The 11,714-nt window shown below is 55.4% G+C and overlaps 8 protein-coding genes across 8 annotated transcripts; 2 read left to right on the top strand and 6 right to left on the bottom strand.

Annotated features, from left to right (window-relative positions):
* Window positions 1-559: 559 nt before the first annotated feature.
* On the bottom strand, window positions 560-1,209 carry BCV69DRAFT_282206 (acetyltransferase). Its single transcript, XM_025492272.1, has 2 exons — window positions 707-1,209; window positions 560-623 (listed from the first exon to the last, which is right to left on the bottom strand). The coding sequence occupies exon 1, from the start codon at window positions 1,196-1,198 to the stop codon at window positions 782-784; it is 417 nt and encodes a 138-aa protein (XP_025348642.1). The 5' UTR covers window positions 1,199-1,209; the 3' UTR covers window positions 560-623; window positions 707-781.
* Window positions 1,210-1,453: 244 nt separating this feature from the next.
* On the bottom strand, window positions 1,454-3,750 carry BCV69DRAFT_171610 (hypothetical protein). The gene is made up of 2 exons (XM_025489500.1): window positions 2,730-3,750; window positions 1,454-2,595 (listed from the first exon to the last, which is right to left on the bottom strand). Exons 1-2 carry the CDS (start codon window positions 3,507-3,509, stop codon window positions 1,711-1,713), a joined length of 1,665 nt encoding a protein of 554 aa, XP_025348641.1. The 5' UTR covers window positions 3,510-3,750; the 3' UTR covers window positions 1,454-1,710.
* Window positions 3,751-4,035: 285 nt separating this feature from the next.
* BCV69DRAFT_282203 (hypothetical protein) lies at window positions 4,036-5,576 on the top strand. Its single transcript, XM_025492271.1, has 7 exons — window positions 4,036-4,304; window positions 4,404-4,508; window positions 4,587-4,632; window positions 4,707-4,780; window positions 4,867-4,971; window positions 5,044-5,334; window positions 5,426-5,576. The coding sequence occupies exons 1-7, from the start codon at window positions 4,239-4,241 to the stop codon at window positions 5,531-5,533; spliced, it is 795 nt and encodes a 264-aa protein (XP_025348640.1). The 5' UTR covers window positions 4,036-4,238; the 3' UTR covers window positions 5,534-5,576.
* On the bottom strand, window positions 5,535-7,688 carry BCV69DRAFT_282202 (Ribophorin I). Its single transcript, XM_025492270.1, has 2 exons — window positions 6,888-7,688; window positions 5,535-6,803 (listed from the first exon to the last, which is right to left on the bottom strand). The coding sequence occupies exons 1-2, from the start codon at window positions 7,481-7,483 to the stop codon at window positions 5,837-5,839; spliced, it is 1,563 nt and encodes a 520-aa protein (XP_025348639.1). The 5' UTR covers window positions 7,484-7,688; the 3' UTR covers window positions 5,535-5,836.
* A 305-nt stretch (window positions 7,689-7,993) lies between these two features.
* On the top strand, window positions 7,994-8,679 carry BCV69DRAFT_298489 (DUF1960-domain-containing protein; the record flags this gene model as incomplete). The annotated part of the gene is made up of 4 exons (XM_025494224.1): window positions 7,994-8,002; window positions 8,151-8,347; window positions 8,422-8,501; window positions 8,591-8,679. The coding sequence occupies 4 exons, from the start codon at window positions 7,994-7,996 to the stop codon at window positions 8,677-8,679; spliced, it is 375 nt and encodes a 124-aa protein (XP_025348638.1).
* Window positions 8,680-8,907: 228 nt separating this feature from the next.
* On the bottom strand, window positions 8,908-9,882 carry BCV69DRAFT_282201 (hypothetical protein). The gene is made up of 2 exons (XM_025492269.1): window positions 9,747-9,882; window positions 8,908-9,621 (listed from the first exon to the last, which is right to left on the bottom strand). Exons 1-2 carry the CDS (start codon window positions 9,843-9,845, stop codon window positions 9,256-9,258), a joined length of 465 nt encoding a protein of 154 aa, XP_025348637.1. The 5' UTR covers window positions 9,846-9,882; the 3' UTR covers window positions 8,908-9,255.
* A 587-nt stretch (window positions 9,883-10,469) lies between these two features.
* On the bottom strand, window positions 10,470-11,184 carry BCV69DRAFT_171379 (hypothetical protein). The gene is made up of 2 exons (XM_025489499.1): window positions 10,688-11,184; window positions 10,470-10,610 (listed from the first exon to the last, which is right to left on the bottom strand). The coding sequence occupies exons 1-2, from the start codon at window positions 10,942-10,944 to the stop codon at window positions 10,508-10,510; spliced, it is 360 nt and encodes a 119-aa protein (XP_025348636.1). The 5' UTR covers window positions 10,945-11,184; the 3' UTR covers window positions 10,470-10,507.
* On the bottom strand, window positions 10,752-11,710 carry BCV69DRAFT_282200 (hypothetical protein). The gene has a single exon (XM_025492268.1). The coding sequence runs from the start codon at window positions 11,233-11,235 to the stop codon at window positions 10,981-10,983; it is 255 nt and encodes an 84-aa protein (XP_025348635.1). The 5' UTR covers window positions 11,236-11,710; the 3' UTR covers window positions 10,752-10,980.
* Between the last annotated feature and the right edge of the window lie 4 nt (window positions 11,711-11,714).

Raw genomic sequence — 11,714 nt, 5'->3', positions numbered from 1 at the left:
GAGGCACGCTGCGCCTGACGGAGCTTTCGCCGGCATTGAAGCCAGATGGTATCACTCTCCGAGGTGCAGACGAGATTTGCGCGGGATTTAGTGAGGGAAGATCGTGTGGCCGCGAAGCTTCTGGTGACTCGGGGAGCTCTATAGGCGTAGATGTAGAGCTTCCTGCTCGGCTCGCTCCATTGCGATGTGGACTATTGCTGACAGACACATCGTCTGAGAAGACCTGACGATTCCGTTGAGCTTGACTCTCGGTACGGAGTCGGATGAACTCAGAAGGATCCTCGATGATCTCGAGAGGATCGCGAGAGGAGTCGCCTTCCATCGCCACAGCGCGGCGTATGAGGGAGAGCGGACCTCTTGTTCCTCACAGCTCACCGAGGGGCGTCTGAGATGTGGGCGCAATTCGTCGGACAGTGGGAGGCCAAATTGCTCTGCAGAATGCACAAGCTTACGAGAAGGGAAGAGAATGTAGGAGATGTGTCAGGAACGATGGAGTGAGATGATCATTACGAGGAAGATCAAGGGTCTCAGGTTAAAGTATATGAGAGTCTATCAGGGTGGCTGAACCATTCTGCTCAACGGAAAGAGAGCCGATCGCTCGCGTCTGCTGAGTCAGAAAGACCCTGGAGGGCCACATGACCCCAGCCGCCGCGAGGCACGTCAGCACGTCAGCACGCGTAGAGGATGGAGATTAGCCGGAACGCACATGGGGAAGCCCGATCGTTGCATGCCATCTTCAGACTGTAGTCAGGTGACGAGCCAACGAGTGTTCACACTAAGTCTAGAGGTATTTGTACATGTACGTCGTCGAGTGACGTGCTCGTCCATCTGGATCCCACGCATAGTCCGGAATCACACCAGCCTCCTTGAAGCCAAGAGAAGCGTAGAGAGCTTGTCCAGCATCGCCTGTGTTGGTGTCTAGCGTGAGTAGCATCTTGCCCAGCTCCTGTGCTCGTTGTATTGCTTGCCCGACAAGGGCTCTTCCAATACCCAAGCGCCGTGCTCTAGGGTGGACCATCAGCTTGGCCAGCTCGCAGCGGTGCGGCTGGTTTGGTGTCAGAGCGATGATCAGCTGGACGGTCCCTACCAACTTCCCTTCGTACTCAGCGGCGAAGAAAAGTCGCCGACGCTTCGTGACTTCAGGAATGACATCGTCCAGCCAGAAGCGATCAGCTACTTCCTGGGCAAGTGGTGCCATGTAGCTTAGCGCTGCGCCGTCATGGACATTCTCGATGAGCACTTCTGACAGCGCCTTGACATTCTGGCCCACGGCCTGGGCATCGAGTTCTATGATCTTCACAGACATACTTCAGGACGTAGAGAGAAGGAGAGAGAGCGAGAGAGACAGTACGGTAGGGTGCTGGAGGCCGAGATGTCCCTTGTCACAGCGAGTGACTCAGAGATTTGTGTGACTCGAAGCAGGTGGCTGGCGTCCGCGCGCGCCTCGAAGACCCTCGGAGGCGTCCACTCGAAATCGCAAGTCAGAAAGACCTGCGTACTGTACATGGTATTGATTACGACGAAGACAACTCATGACGCTAGAGAATGGGAATCAATTTGTATACGTACTGCTCTGCTCCTACCTTCCGCCTCTTTCCGCATCGCCCGAGGCATCTACCCCTGCCGCTTCTGTAGATTATTGTTCGCCTCCCCCAGCCATCCCAGCTGGTACCACTGCGTTGTTACGCGTGCGTCTCTGGCGACTGCTTCTCACAGGAACGGATTGCGTGGCGGCAGTCTTCGAGCGTGCGGGAAGAGACTTTCCGTTGGCGCGAAGGAGACATTGGGTGACTCCGCATCGAAGAAGAGGGGCGATGCCGCTTGGTCACGGGGGGATGCCTGGGCCCGCTGTTCGCTGTAGAAAGATTGTGGTGCGCCATTGCTCTGTTGCATCGTCTGCGCAGCGTGGCCGTTGGTCGCACTTGCGACACCACCCTGCCTGCTGGTGGAAGCTTGGGCATGCGAATTGTTTGCGGTAGAGGTCGCATCACTGGTGCTCGGTTGCTGACGAGATCCATCTCGATTGCCGGCTGCTCCTCCTCCGCTACCCGCGTCACCATTGCGCTCACTAGCAGAGCGCATAGCATCGCGCTCCTCCCTCGAGGGGCGGGGGCGTGTGCGAGGCTGCATTTCATTCGCGTCATGTGCAATGACTTTTCGCTTACGACCCCCAGTCGTACCGCCTCGTGGTACAGCGCCCTCCTCCGTGAAAGAGTCGATCCTGTCTCTGAGCCACTTTGTCACTTTCTTGTCGAAGTGGACGTGTTGGTAGAAGTTCTCGTGAACCTCCGTCCGAAGAATTTGCACCCATCTTGCTAGGTCGTAGTAACTCGCATGTGGGTATCGCCATACCAAGAATCCAACATGCGCGAACTCAGCAGGAGAGAGTAGCCTGGCCCCTCGGCCCTCTCTTGGCAGGAGGGGCCCATTCCAACGCTCATCATTAGCGAGGGTCACGAAGCGATCGATGGCTTCCTCTGCTTCCTTCTTGAGCTGGTTGGTGGGGCCCTCTGGGTGCTTCTCGAGAAAGGAACCAACCCGGGCAGCGGACCAGGGAATGTCTGGATCTCCGCTGTGCAATATCATTAAAGTGATCTGTTGGAGGGATTGTGTACTCTGTCAGCGTTTGCTTCACTCGAAGTGATACAGGCGCCCACTGCGCCATCGTTACATGATGCTTGTTCTCTTTGCGTTGCTCCTTGCATGCCATCATCACACATGACACTCACCTGGGCTAGACCCATCCATTCCCTTGCCCTTTTGGTTTCCGTCACATGACAGAGATTCTCTCCTGGGCGATTGTGATCCATGTACTTGTGTGCCATCTCTTTCACGAAATCATTCCAGGGACCTTTGCGGGCGTAGACCTTCTCAGCAGGTGAGAGTACCATGCCCATCTGCACCCTCTGAAACATTTCTCTTTCCTGTTCGTCCTTGAGATTTTCGTAGATGACTGTCGGAATGCTCTCCCTTTTGAAGCGCTTTGCTACCTCTGGTGGGAGGCCTGCATTCCCACGCTTTGCCTGGAAGTAGAAGTTCTTTCCTGAAGCATCCTTGACGGGAATCTCATTGTTCATGAAATTGCGAATTGACGATAAGCGCTGCTTACCGTCAATACACGTGTACTTCTGACCACCAGTGCCAGCCTTGCAGGCCGAGAAGAGGACGGGGGGAATGTAGTAGTGCCGCAGGAGTGATTCGATGATGGCGCTCTGCTTTGTCTTTGCCCATACTACATCACGCTGGTAGTCTGGTTCCAAGTCGATATCTCCGGCCTCGATGTCCTCGTAGAGCTGAGAGACGGGACTCATGACAATGCGAGGCGTGGCCAAGACCATTGCAGATTTGTAGACTCCTGTCTTCTTCTTGGCTTGTCCGGATTCGGCGTACTCCATCTCTCCCGAAGAGAGATCAGACGAATCATAGTCAAAGTCTCCTTCACTCAGCTCGTCATCGCTGTCGCCTTGCACCTCGACCTTTGGTGTAGGCTGAAGGGGCATCCCAGGCATGCGAAGGATCCGATACTGAAGGCGCAGTGATTGATTCTTGAGCAAATGGTGACTGAGCGGTGTCTGCTGCTAATCGCTTCACAATCAAGCTCTGAGCAGATAGCAGAACATCGAGACCAGCAGCTGTGCTGAGAAGAGACGAGCACTTGGCGGTCCGCTGGAACGAAGGTGCGGGTGAAGATGAGGACGAGGGCGAGTGTTGGGTATGAGCGGATGGATGAGTAGGTCGGATGGCAAGATGGACGACTGACGACGGAAGCACCGCTGCTTCCTCCTTGACTCTGATTGGCAGGCGGCGCGACTGGAGGCGAGTTGGACTCACTCCACTTCCGCTCCTGCATTCAAGGAAGGGGGACGTAAGTACGTGCACCTGGCTCTGTGCGTTCCCGTCGTCCTATACAGCACATCTGTACACATACTTGGCCCAGCATGTCCGACAAAGACAATCGTGAGTGAAGCAAGTCGCATATATCCACAAACAAGAGCGAAGGACGAATGTGGTGCTGACGCCGGATCAATGTTCCAGTCCTCGCAATGGGCTTCGAGCCGGAACGAGTCGAGTGGGCTCTCCATTCCACTGGCAATTCTGGGCTACAGTCAGCTCTCGATCATCTGGAAGCCAACCAAGACAAGCCCATACCAGACTACAAGAGCCAGCCTGCAGGCGTAGGAGCAAGCTCCAGCGGCTCAGGTGAAGCTGATTACGACGATGAGGAAAAGGCAGCGTTGATGGACATGCTCAAGAACAAGGGCCAGGGAGCAGTCGATTCCGCAACGGCAGGAGGAGAAGCCAAGGTGGGTAGGCATGCAACGACTACTACATCAACAGATGGTGTCGACCAGCTCAGCAGCTGATTCGTATTCGGCATGCTACCACCACTGCTCCCCTCACAGTCGATCAAATGCACTGACTGTGGCAAAGTGCTGAGGAATGCAGACTTTGCCTCTTTCCACGCCGAGAAGAGCGGCCACACCAACTTCGAAGAGAGCACAGAAGAGGTGAGGAATTGTATGGAGCTTTCAACACGGCGATCTTCTGCTGACTCGCCGATTCTGACCCTGATACATGAACGCCAGATCAAGCCTCTGACAGAGGAGGAGAAGAAGGAGAGGCTCGCCCAGAGTAAGTAAGAGGACGTGCAAAGTACTCGACGGCTTCTTTGAGTACAGCTGACCATCATAAATCTCCTCATGCAGTGCGAGCAAAGCTAGCAGAGAAGAGGGCGGCGCAGTCTAAGATCGATGCCGAAGAGGCGAGGGCTAACGAGAAGGTGAGAAAATGCAACTGGGGCCCCTTTGATCGCTTGGTATTCGACCTTCTAGTCTGACGTCCATCCTGCTCTCCACTGTCTTGCAGATTCGTAGGAAGGCGGGACAAGACCAGACGCTTGCGGTCGAGGAGATGAAGAAGAAGGAGGCCATCAAAGACCAACAACGCAAGGCTGCCGAGAAGAAGGCCGAGGTAAGTGACGCGAGGAAAGCATAACTCACAAGCTGCGGCTCACCGATCTTCTCCCTGCTCATCTCGTCACAGCTCGAAGCAAAAGCACGGGTCAAAGCTCAGATCGAGGCAGACAAGCGAGAGCGAGCAGACAAGGCTGCCCGCGATAAGGCGCTACGGGAAGGGCGTACCCAGGAAGCCACCCCTGCCGCGCCCACGCAGGCTGCTACCCTACCCAAGCCTGCCGCTTCCACGTCCAATGAGAGCCGGCTAAGGATTCGAGCCCCAGGTGGGCAGTGGATGGGGACATTGCCGGCAGAGACTACACTTGCGCAGGTGGAGGACATGGTGCGGAAGGACGGCAAGGCGAGCGGGCCTTTGAAGGTGAGTGGTACAGAGGGGTCCAACCGTCTCCAGGTCAAACAAGCTCTGACGCCTCTCAATCCTCAATGTATCTGCCTGTCGACATGCACAGTTCTCTCAAACGTTCCCACGCAAGTTCTTTACCGATGCCGAGAAGGCCCAGTCGCTCAGGGAGCTGGGTCTGGTGCCCAATGCTGCCCTCGAGGCAAGTAGCGCTTGAGCGAAGGGGGTTAAAGAAAAAAGGAAGATGATCTGGAGGCCAGAGGAGGAGGATATGGTCTATCGTAGATGGTAGAAGCATGGATTGTCAACAAACCCATCAGCACTTCACCGTGAGAGAGCTGGAGCTTACACAGCTCTGACGCCACAAAGAGGACATCGTCGATACTGTATTAATTGGCTACTCTGGCAAAGCTTATAGACATTTTCAATCCTCGGCACGGGCAGAGCCTGAGAGCTCCTCCAACCTCGTCTCCCGCTGTCTGCACTCCGCCTCCCACTCTCTCTCTCTTCCACATCTTCTCTAACCTCTAGCTTGCAGCTTCCTCATAGCCACAGCCCCAATGAAGAGCAGTAGCGCGACATTGGTGACAACAAATGGCTTGAGCAAATCAGCCCCTGCAGCCATCTCGTACTGCACATAGACGTTGGCAGCCTCTGCTTCTCCTGCCCTACTTTTTTCAATCACCACTGCAGGCCTACCAATCGTGTCGAGGTAGGTAGTGTAGACTTCGTTCTCTACCGAATCGGCTTCGAAGGGCACGTGCACCGAAATGGGCGTGGCTCCCTCGGGGAGGACGATTCGAGTCTTGACCTTGCTGGCGGGCATGTCCCTCACGGCAGAGTAGAAGGGGACCGCGACGGTGTACTGATTGCCCTTCTTGAGGGATCGGAGCCAGCCGCCCTTGGAGAGGGGAAGGTTGAAGCCGACTTCATAGGTGTAGTTCCAACCTCCCATGAGGGGGTATCTCGGCTGGAGGTGAAGGTACGAGGCCTGGTCTGCTGGCAGCTGATACGCTGGCTTGGTGATGTGTGCTGCATTCGGAGGGGTTCCTCTGAATGCCGAGGTGGAGACATTGCCGATTTGGTCGATGAAGTAGGCATCTTTGGCACCCGAAGGGAGGATGATGGAAAAGTCTGTGAGGAGGTTCTTCGAGGGTCGCTTGAGGAAAGCTCCCAGTTGGTGCTCTACCCTGGAGAAGTGACCCTTGAGGCCCGGTCCATCGTTCCGGATCCAGACGCGGTCCTGGAAGGCAAGGTTGTCGCCCCAGTGTGAGACCTCAACGTGTCGCTGCAGATCCACAATTGACACGATTGGACTCTCGTATCCGTAGTGGACGCGCAGCTGCTGGATATCCGGAGATGTAAGGATCGACTGAACATTCACCTGAGGACCAACAGTGATCGTAGCGCCTGACTTTGTCATCAGCTCAGCGTCATCAGGGAAGGATGGCGCGAGATTGTATGAGTGGATCTGGCTCGTAGGAGTTCTGCAGGGGATGAAAGAGAAGGGAGAATGCAAGCAGGTAAGCTCACAGCTCCTGGCCTGTTGTTCTACAGCAGCTCCAACTCACCGAGCCTTGACCCTGACTTTGTTGGCCCCATAAGGAGTCCTTGGGACGCTGTCTCCTTCCCACAGCAGCGACGCGCTATCAGTTTGTCCGATCAACTTGGGCAGAGGGGAAGCGAGGCGGTGGAAGAGGAAGTCTATCGAAATGGTGATGTTGGGAGTGGCGATTCCCTCTGGGCTTTTCTCCAAGAAGTTCTCGGGCAAGTCGATCGAGTACAAGTGAGTCAGATCTGCCGAACCTGCCGAGCTAGCGACGGAACCCTCTGCTCGCAGACTAGTCGTTGCTCGCTGGAATGGCTCTACTCCTGGTCCAAATTTGAGATTGACCTCATTCTGCGACAGAGACGAAGCTTCGGCCGCGGACAGACCAATGTAGTATTTCTTCCCTTGAGCAGGGTCGTCTGGCTGCTGGACGAGGTGTAGCTGCGATAGCTTATGGTGAGCTCCGCCCAACTCGTGGTTGACCGAGATGGAGTGAACTGTGAAGTCGGAGGGAGAGGGGGAGGCAGACGCAGCACCGACGAAGAGCGAGGACAGGGCGAAGATGGCCGCCGCCAGTGCAGGTAGCAGCGACCGTTGCCTTTCTCTGCTCGCCAGCATCATGTCGTGGAGGGAAAAGTGGGGATGATTCAGGTGATGAGGATAGGAGAGGAGGTGAGTGTACCATTGGCCGCTCGGGAAGAATTGAGCGCTCGGCCGGCCACGCGCATCGCACAGCAGCGACACGACGACCGACACGATGGCAACACCGGCAATGCCAATACTGTCACAGCGATTGTCCCAAGGAAGGAGAGACGAATCTTGGTCATCAGGCAGTGTCAAATTCTCTCACAGCTTCTCCGTCTATTCAAGCTTCACCCTCCTTTGCTCTACCAGGGTAGCTAAAGGCCAGCCAGCGGCGCTTCCGGTGCCTCCGTTCCGATGTGGGATTGAAGAGGGCTCGAGCGCTGCTGTCACCTCGCATGGCGTCAGTGGAAGCTCCACTCGAAGGTGAGAGATCAAGCAAAGAGGCATTGCATGACTGGACAGGCTTCAGCCCCTCTACTTGGTTGCTCGCTCGCTCTTCCCTTCTCTCCCATACCACACAACTACTACACAACTTCGCCCAATATGCCAAAGGTGAGCAATGTGGCCACAATGTAAAGGCACAGCCATCATGCCAATACCACCATGGGCATCGTCACACCTCACAGCGCATGGTACTGATCACGCGACACTCCTCCTTCACTCTTCTTTGCTTCCCGCTTCTCACCATTCCGCATGCTAGTCATTCAACAAAGTCATCTACAAGCCCGACGTCCACTCTCCCGACACCTTCCAGGTCATCGTCGAGGACTCGGTCGTGTACAAGAAGTGGAAGGATGGTGACAAGACCATCCCCTTGACCGACATCGTCGACTCTTTCCAGGTCTTCCACAGCGACCAGGGTACTCAGGGACTGCTGGGCCAGGCTTCCAAGCAGCAGTGAGTTTGCAAGTGGAATCTAGTGCGAGGCGATGTGAGCAGCCCTTCTAACAAAGTTCCATTTTGCCCCTCAGGCTGGAGAACCACTTTGGTACACACAAGGACGTCGATGTGGTGGTGGCCATCCTCGAGAAGGGAGAGCTGCAGCATGCCAGTGAGTGTTTCGAATGTATTTCCAGCTCAGGTCCTCCCGGAGTCTTACTGATCGTCCGATTTTCCTCCTGACCCCCTTGCCCCTCACAGCAAACAAGGAAGGGTACTCGACGACCAACGATTCAAAGCAGGGAGTCAACACCGTCTCTTCTGGAGGCCACAGGGCTGGTGGTCGTTGATAGGTAGCAAAGGAGGATACAGAAAGGTCAACTCAAGGGCATGGTTATTGTTTTGAAAGGGAAAGAAAAGGGCAAGGTATCTGGCCAGCCAAAGAGAATACAAGACATATCATCAAAGACATGTGATGCACAGCATCCGGCATGTTCCGTGGTCGGATGCGAAGGTGGAGCAGGTCGATTGCTTGCGTGGTGGAAGGCTCGCTCGCAAGAGTCGATCACAGAACGGCGGGCTCCTGATCAATTTGGAAAAAGTCCAATCATTTACATAGAACAAGAAGACAGGCGGAGAGGAAGAGTGTACAATGACAACAGTGCAAGGCAAGTGGATAAGGTAGGAATTGAGAGCATACACTAGAGTGAGAGGTGAAGGCTGCAATCATGCGTTCCAGGAGAGGGGCGGGCGGGCGGAAAGTGCACTAGTGTCTGGGCGCGGCAGTAACAGAGGCGAATACTTCAAGAGGATGCGGAGTGGAGGGCCGAAAAGGCACGGGTACGACGACAGTAGATGATGCATAGCGTCAGTAGCTACATTTGAGGTGTATGCTACCTTTACGGTCCTCCCACATCGCAGCTGCGTTACACGTTGTTCTTGCCAGCCGTGTTGTAGGCAGGGGGCGGTGCGGTAGGCGGGGGTGCATACACGTTTCCATCGACCATTTCCTGCTGGTAAGAATTCGTCGGAGGAGGACCTTGAGGCGGTGGGTATCCATACGCTCCATTCTGCGACTGTGGCTCCGGGTAACCACTCTGATACCCTCCATATCCACCCTGCTGTTGCTGTTGATAGTTTTGTCCAGCATACCCGCTCGAGTAACCATTGTGCGGGACATAGGCTGCGTTACCATTGGTCTCGAGGGCGGCTGCATGGCGAGCACGTCGTTTCCTTGCAATGGTGGCTAGAATGAGGCACACAGCAACGACAAAGACGGCAATTGCAATTCCCTGCAGGATGAAGAGGTGAGCCGAAGTGAGAAGATGAAAGCAGGTGATTAGCGCCTGCTAGATTGCTCCAGTGGAACATGCGTGTGGCTGGTCGCCTGACTAGCTCCCGAATTCCGACAACTCACAATTCCAACCCGAGATCCGTATCCGAGCCCATTACCGTCTCCATAGTATCCTCCGTAACCATATTGCCTCTTTCCCAAGGTCTGTGGCAGCGAGGGCATCGTGATATGCGAAGTGGAGTGAATTGGGGAAGGCTGATGCAGGTGGCGATACAGCTAGGCTGAGCGAGTGGATGTAATGAGATGTGGAGCAGTGCAAGAATCGAGGACTGGGTTGCTTGTTGGATCGCTCTCGCGGCGAGTCTACAATTGTCGTGAGGGTGTGTTGGTAGTCTGTACGTGAAGATGATACGTAACTGGGAATTAGATGAAGGAGAAAAAGGGAATGAAAGCTATCACCGGCGGTGCGGGTGGATGAGCTCAAAGCGGAGGCGGAGGCATAGGCAGAGGAAGTGAGGGCCAGAGGCGCCTGCGATCTCGCGTCATCCACGCCAAGCCCTGCCTGGAGCAGATAGCCAGAGGCCACCCGCCGCTCTCACCTCACTTTCCGCGTCAGAGCCAAGCTGCACCGCCGGGCCACGTCGGAGATTGTCAAACGCAGGCGGGGGGAGGTGAAGCGAGGTCGAGGGCGAGGCAAGCTTTGGCTTTCAAGCTTGGAAGGGATACGAGTCCAGCCAAAAGCGCACGTCGAGGGAGTCTCTGGAGCGACCAGCGCTCATTTACATTGGATGAAGGTGACAAAAGCTAAGGACGAAGAGAATGCGAGACAGAGTAATAACAACGGGGGTACACTAGGAAGGTCGAGAGTGTGGGAAAGCGAACATCTACTCCTCGTCCGAATCGTCAGACTGGGGCTTTGCAAAAGCCCATTGGAGGTCTCCCAGGACACCTACACCGAGGCCTGCTAGTTGCTTGAAGACGGCTGGGCTGTCAGACGACAAGGAATAAAGCAATGGGGCTGTCAGCGGCCAGGAGCTGGTCTACCTACGTCTCGGGGCACTCACGACATGTCGATGGATCCTTCTGCACACTCTGGGCACTCGTCTTGGATGGTAGCGTTGACGGCCTTGCCTCTGGCGGTGAGAACGATGCTCTGCCCGCAGAGTTTAGACTTGGTGCCGCCTCCCCACTTTTGGAAGAGCTTGGCAGAAGCAGCGACGATCATGTCGGAAGAAGTCGAATGTGTGCCACCACAGTAGTTGACATCTGAACAGGCAGAGGATTGTCGGAGGAGGGGTAGAAAGTAAGAAAAGGTCGGCATCGAGGCTCGCGCAAGCCTTTGTCTTGTCTGTGTCAGTCACTCACCAGGCTCGAACCAAGTTGCACGTCCACGGTGGATCTCTCCCAAGCCACTGAGAGTCTTGCGTGCGAATTCCTCGTTGGCGCTGGTGTCGGTGCGCAGGGCGAGCTTGACCATACGGTTGGCAACGTGGTGTCGAGGATGGCTACGAGCCATATACTTGCTGGAAGAAGCGTAAGTGGGCTTGGGAATGCCGAGGAGGAGTACAAAGGCCAGGGAGAGGAGGGCAAAGGGAGTTGAGTACAGTTGCATCGTGGCGATGGAAAGAAGGTGGGCCGCTGAGCACTGTGCGGACGAGAGCTGACGTTCGAGAAGGAATTAGAGTGAGTGACTCTGTCAAAGAGTGCTTGAGTGAAGGGAGAGTTAAGTGGTGGCTTGAAGGGTCTTGAGGAGGTGAAGGGGCTCGGGGAGGAGGAGGAGGTGCTGAGAAAGTGAAGAGGAGATGGTGAAGAAGGGAAGGAGAGTAGGGACAGGTCAAGGGTCTGGATTTGGTTCTTGTGCTTCAGCTACAGCTCGCCAAGCGGGCCACCTCACTAATGCCGGGAGCAGCGGGCCGTCATCGGCCGCCGTGACAGACGTTGGGCTCAGACAGAGGCACGGCGGGACAGATTCAAGGCTGGCATCATCCTTCAAGGGGCCATGCCAGCACCCTTAGGGGCGACGATGCCCATAATTTTCCCCTCTTTCATGAGTTCCTAGCTCATATCAACATCGTTATCCATTCTCCTCTG

Source organism: Pseudomicrostroma glucosiphilum (assembly GCF_003144135.1).
Source record: "Pseudomicrostroma glucosiphilum strain MCA 4718 unplaced genomic scaffold BCV69scaffold_5, whole genome shotgun sequence".
Taxonomy (NCBI): Eukaryota; Fungi; Basidiomycota; class Exobasidiomycetes; order Microstromatales; family Microstromataceae; genus Microstroma; species Microstroma glucosiphilum.
Note: the sequence above shows the minus strand (reverse complement) of the source record. Positions and strands in the feature narration are given on the sequence as shown.

What these genes read in the sequence shown, in the direction of transcription:
- BCV69DRAFT_282206 (XM_025492272.1), bottom strand. Translation starts at nt 1,198, where the DNA reads ATGGCACCACTTGCCCAGGAAGTAGCTGATCGCTTCTGGCTGGACGAT.
- BCV69DRAFT_171610 (XM_025489500.1), bottom strand. Translation starts at nt 3,509, where the DNA reads ATGCCTGGGATGCCCCTTCAGCCTACACCAAAGGTCGAGGTGCAAGGC. An exon ending in AATGGATGGGTCTAGCCCAG is followed by an intron (nt 2,596 to 2,729) that starts GTGAGTGTCATG and finishes TCCCTCCAACAG; the next exon opens with ATCACTTTAATGATATTGCA.
- BCV69DRAFT_282203 (XM_025492271.1), top strand. Translation starts at nt 4,239, where the DNA reads ATGGACATGCTCAAGAACAAGGGCCAGGGAGCAGTCGATTCCGCAACG. An exon ending in CGGCAGGAGGAGAAGCCAAG is followed by an intron (nt 4,305 to 4,403) that starts GTGGGTAGGCAT and finishes CTCCCCTCACAG; the next exon opens with TCGATCAAATGCACTGACTG. An exon ending in TCGAAGAGAGCACAGAAGAG is followed by an intron (nt 4,509 to 4,586) that starts GTGAGGAATTGT and finishes CATGAACGCCAG; the next exon opens with ATCAAGCCTCTGACAGAGGA.
- BCV69DRAFT_282202 (XM_025492270.1), bottom strand. Translation starts at nt 7,483, where the DNA reads ATGCTGGCGAGCAGAGAAAGGCAACGGTCGCTGCTACCTGCACTGGCG. An exon ending in AAAGTCAGGGTCAAGGCTCG is followed by an intron (nt 6,804 to 6,887) that starts GTGAGTTGGAGC and finishes CATCCCCTGCAG; the next exon opens with AACTCCTACGAGCCAGATCC.
- BCV69DRAFT_282201 (XM_025492269.1), bottom strand. Translation starts at nt 9,845, where the DNA reads ATGCCCTCGCTGCCACAGACCTTGGGAAAGAGGCAATATGGTTACGGA. An exon ending in ACGGATCTCGGGTTGGAATT is followed by an intron (nt 9,622 to 9,746) that starts GTGAGTTGTCGG and finishes TTCATCCTGCAG; the next exon opens with GGAATTGCAATTGCCGTCTT.
- BCV69DRAFT_171379 (XM_025489499.1), bottom strand. Translation starts at nt 10,944, where the DNA reads ATGCCGACCTTTTCTTACTTTCTACCCCTCCTCCGACAATCCTCTGCC. An exon ending in GAAGGATCCATCGACATGTC is followed by an intron (nt 10,611 to 10,687) that starts GTGAGTGCCCCG and finishes GTCGTCTGACAG; the next exon opens with CCCAGCCGTCTTCAAGCAAC.
- BCV69DRAFT_282200 (XM_025492268.1), bottom strand. Translation starts at nt 11,235, where the DNA reads ATGCAACTGTACTCAACTCCCTTTGCCCTCCTCTCCCTGGCCTTTGTA.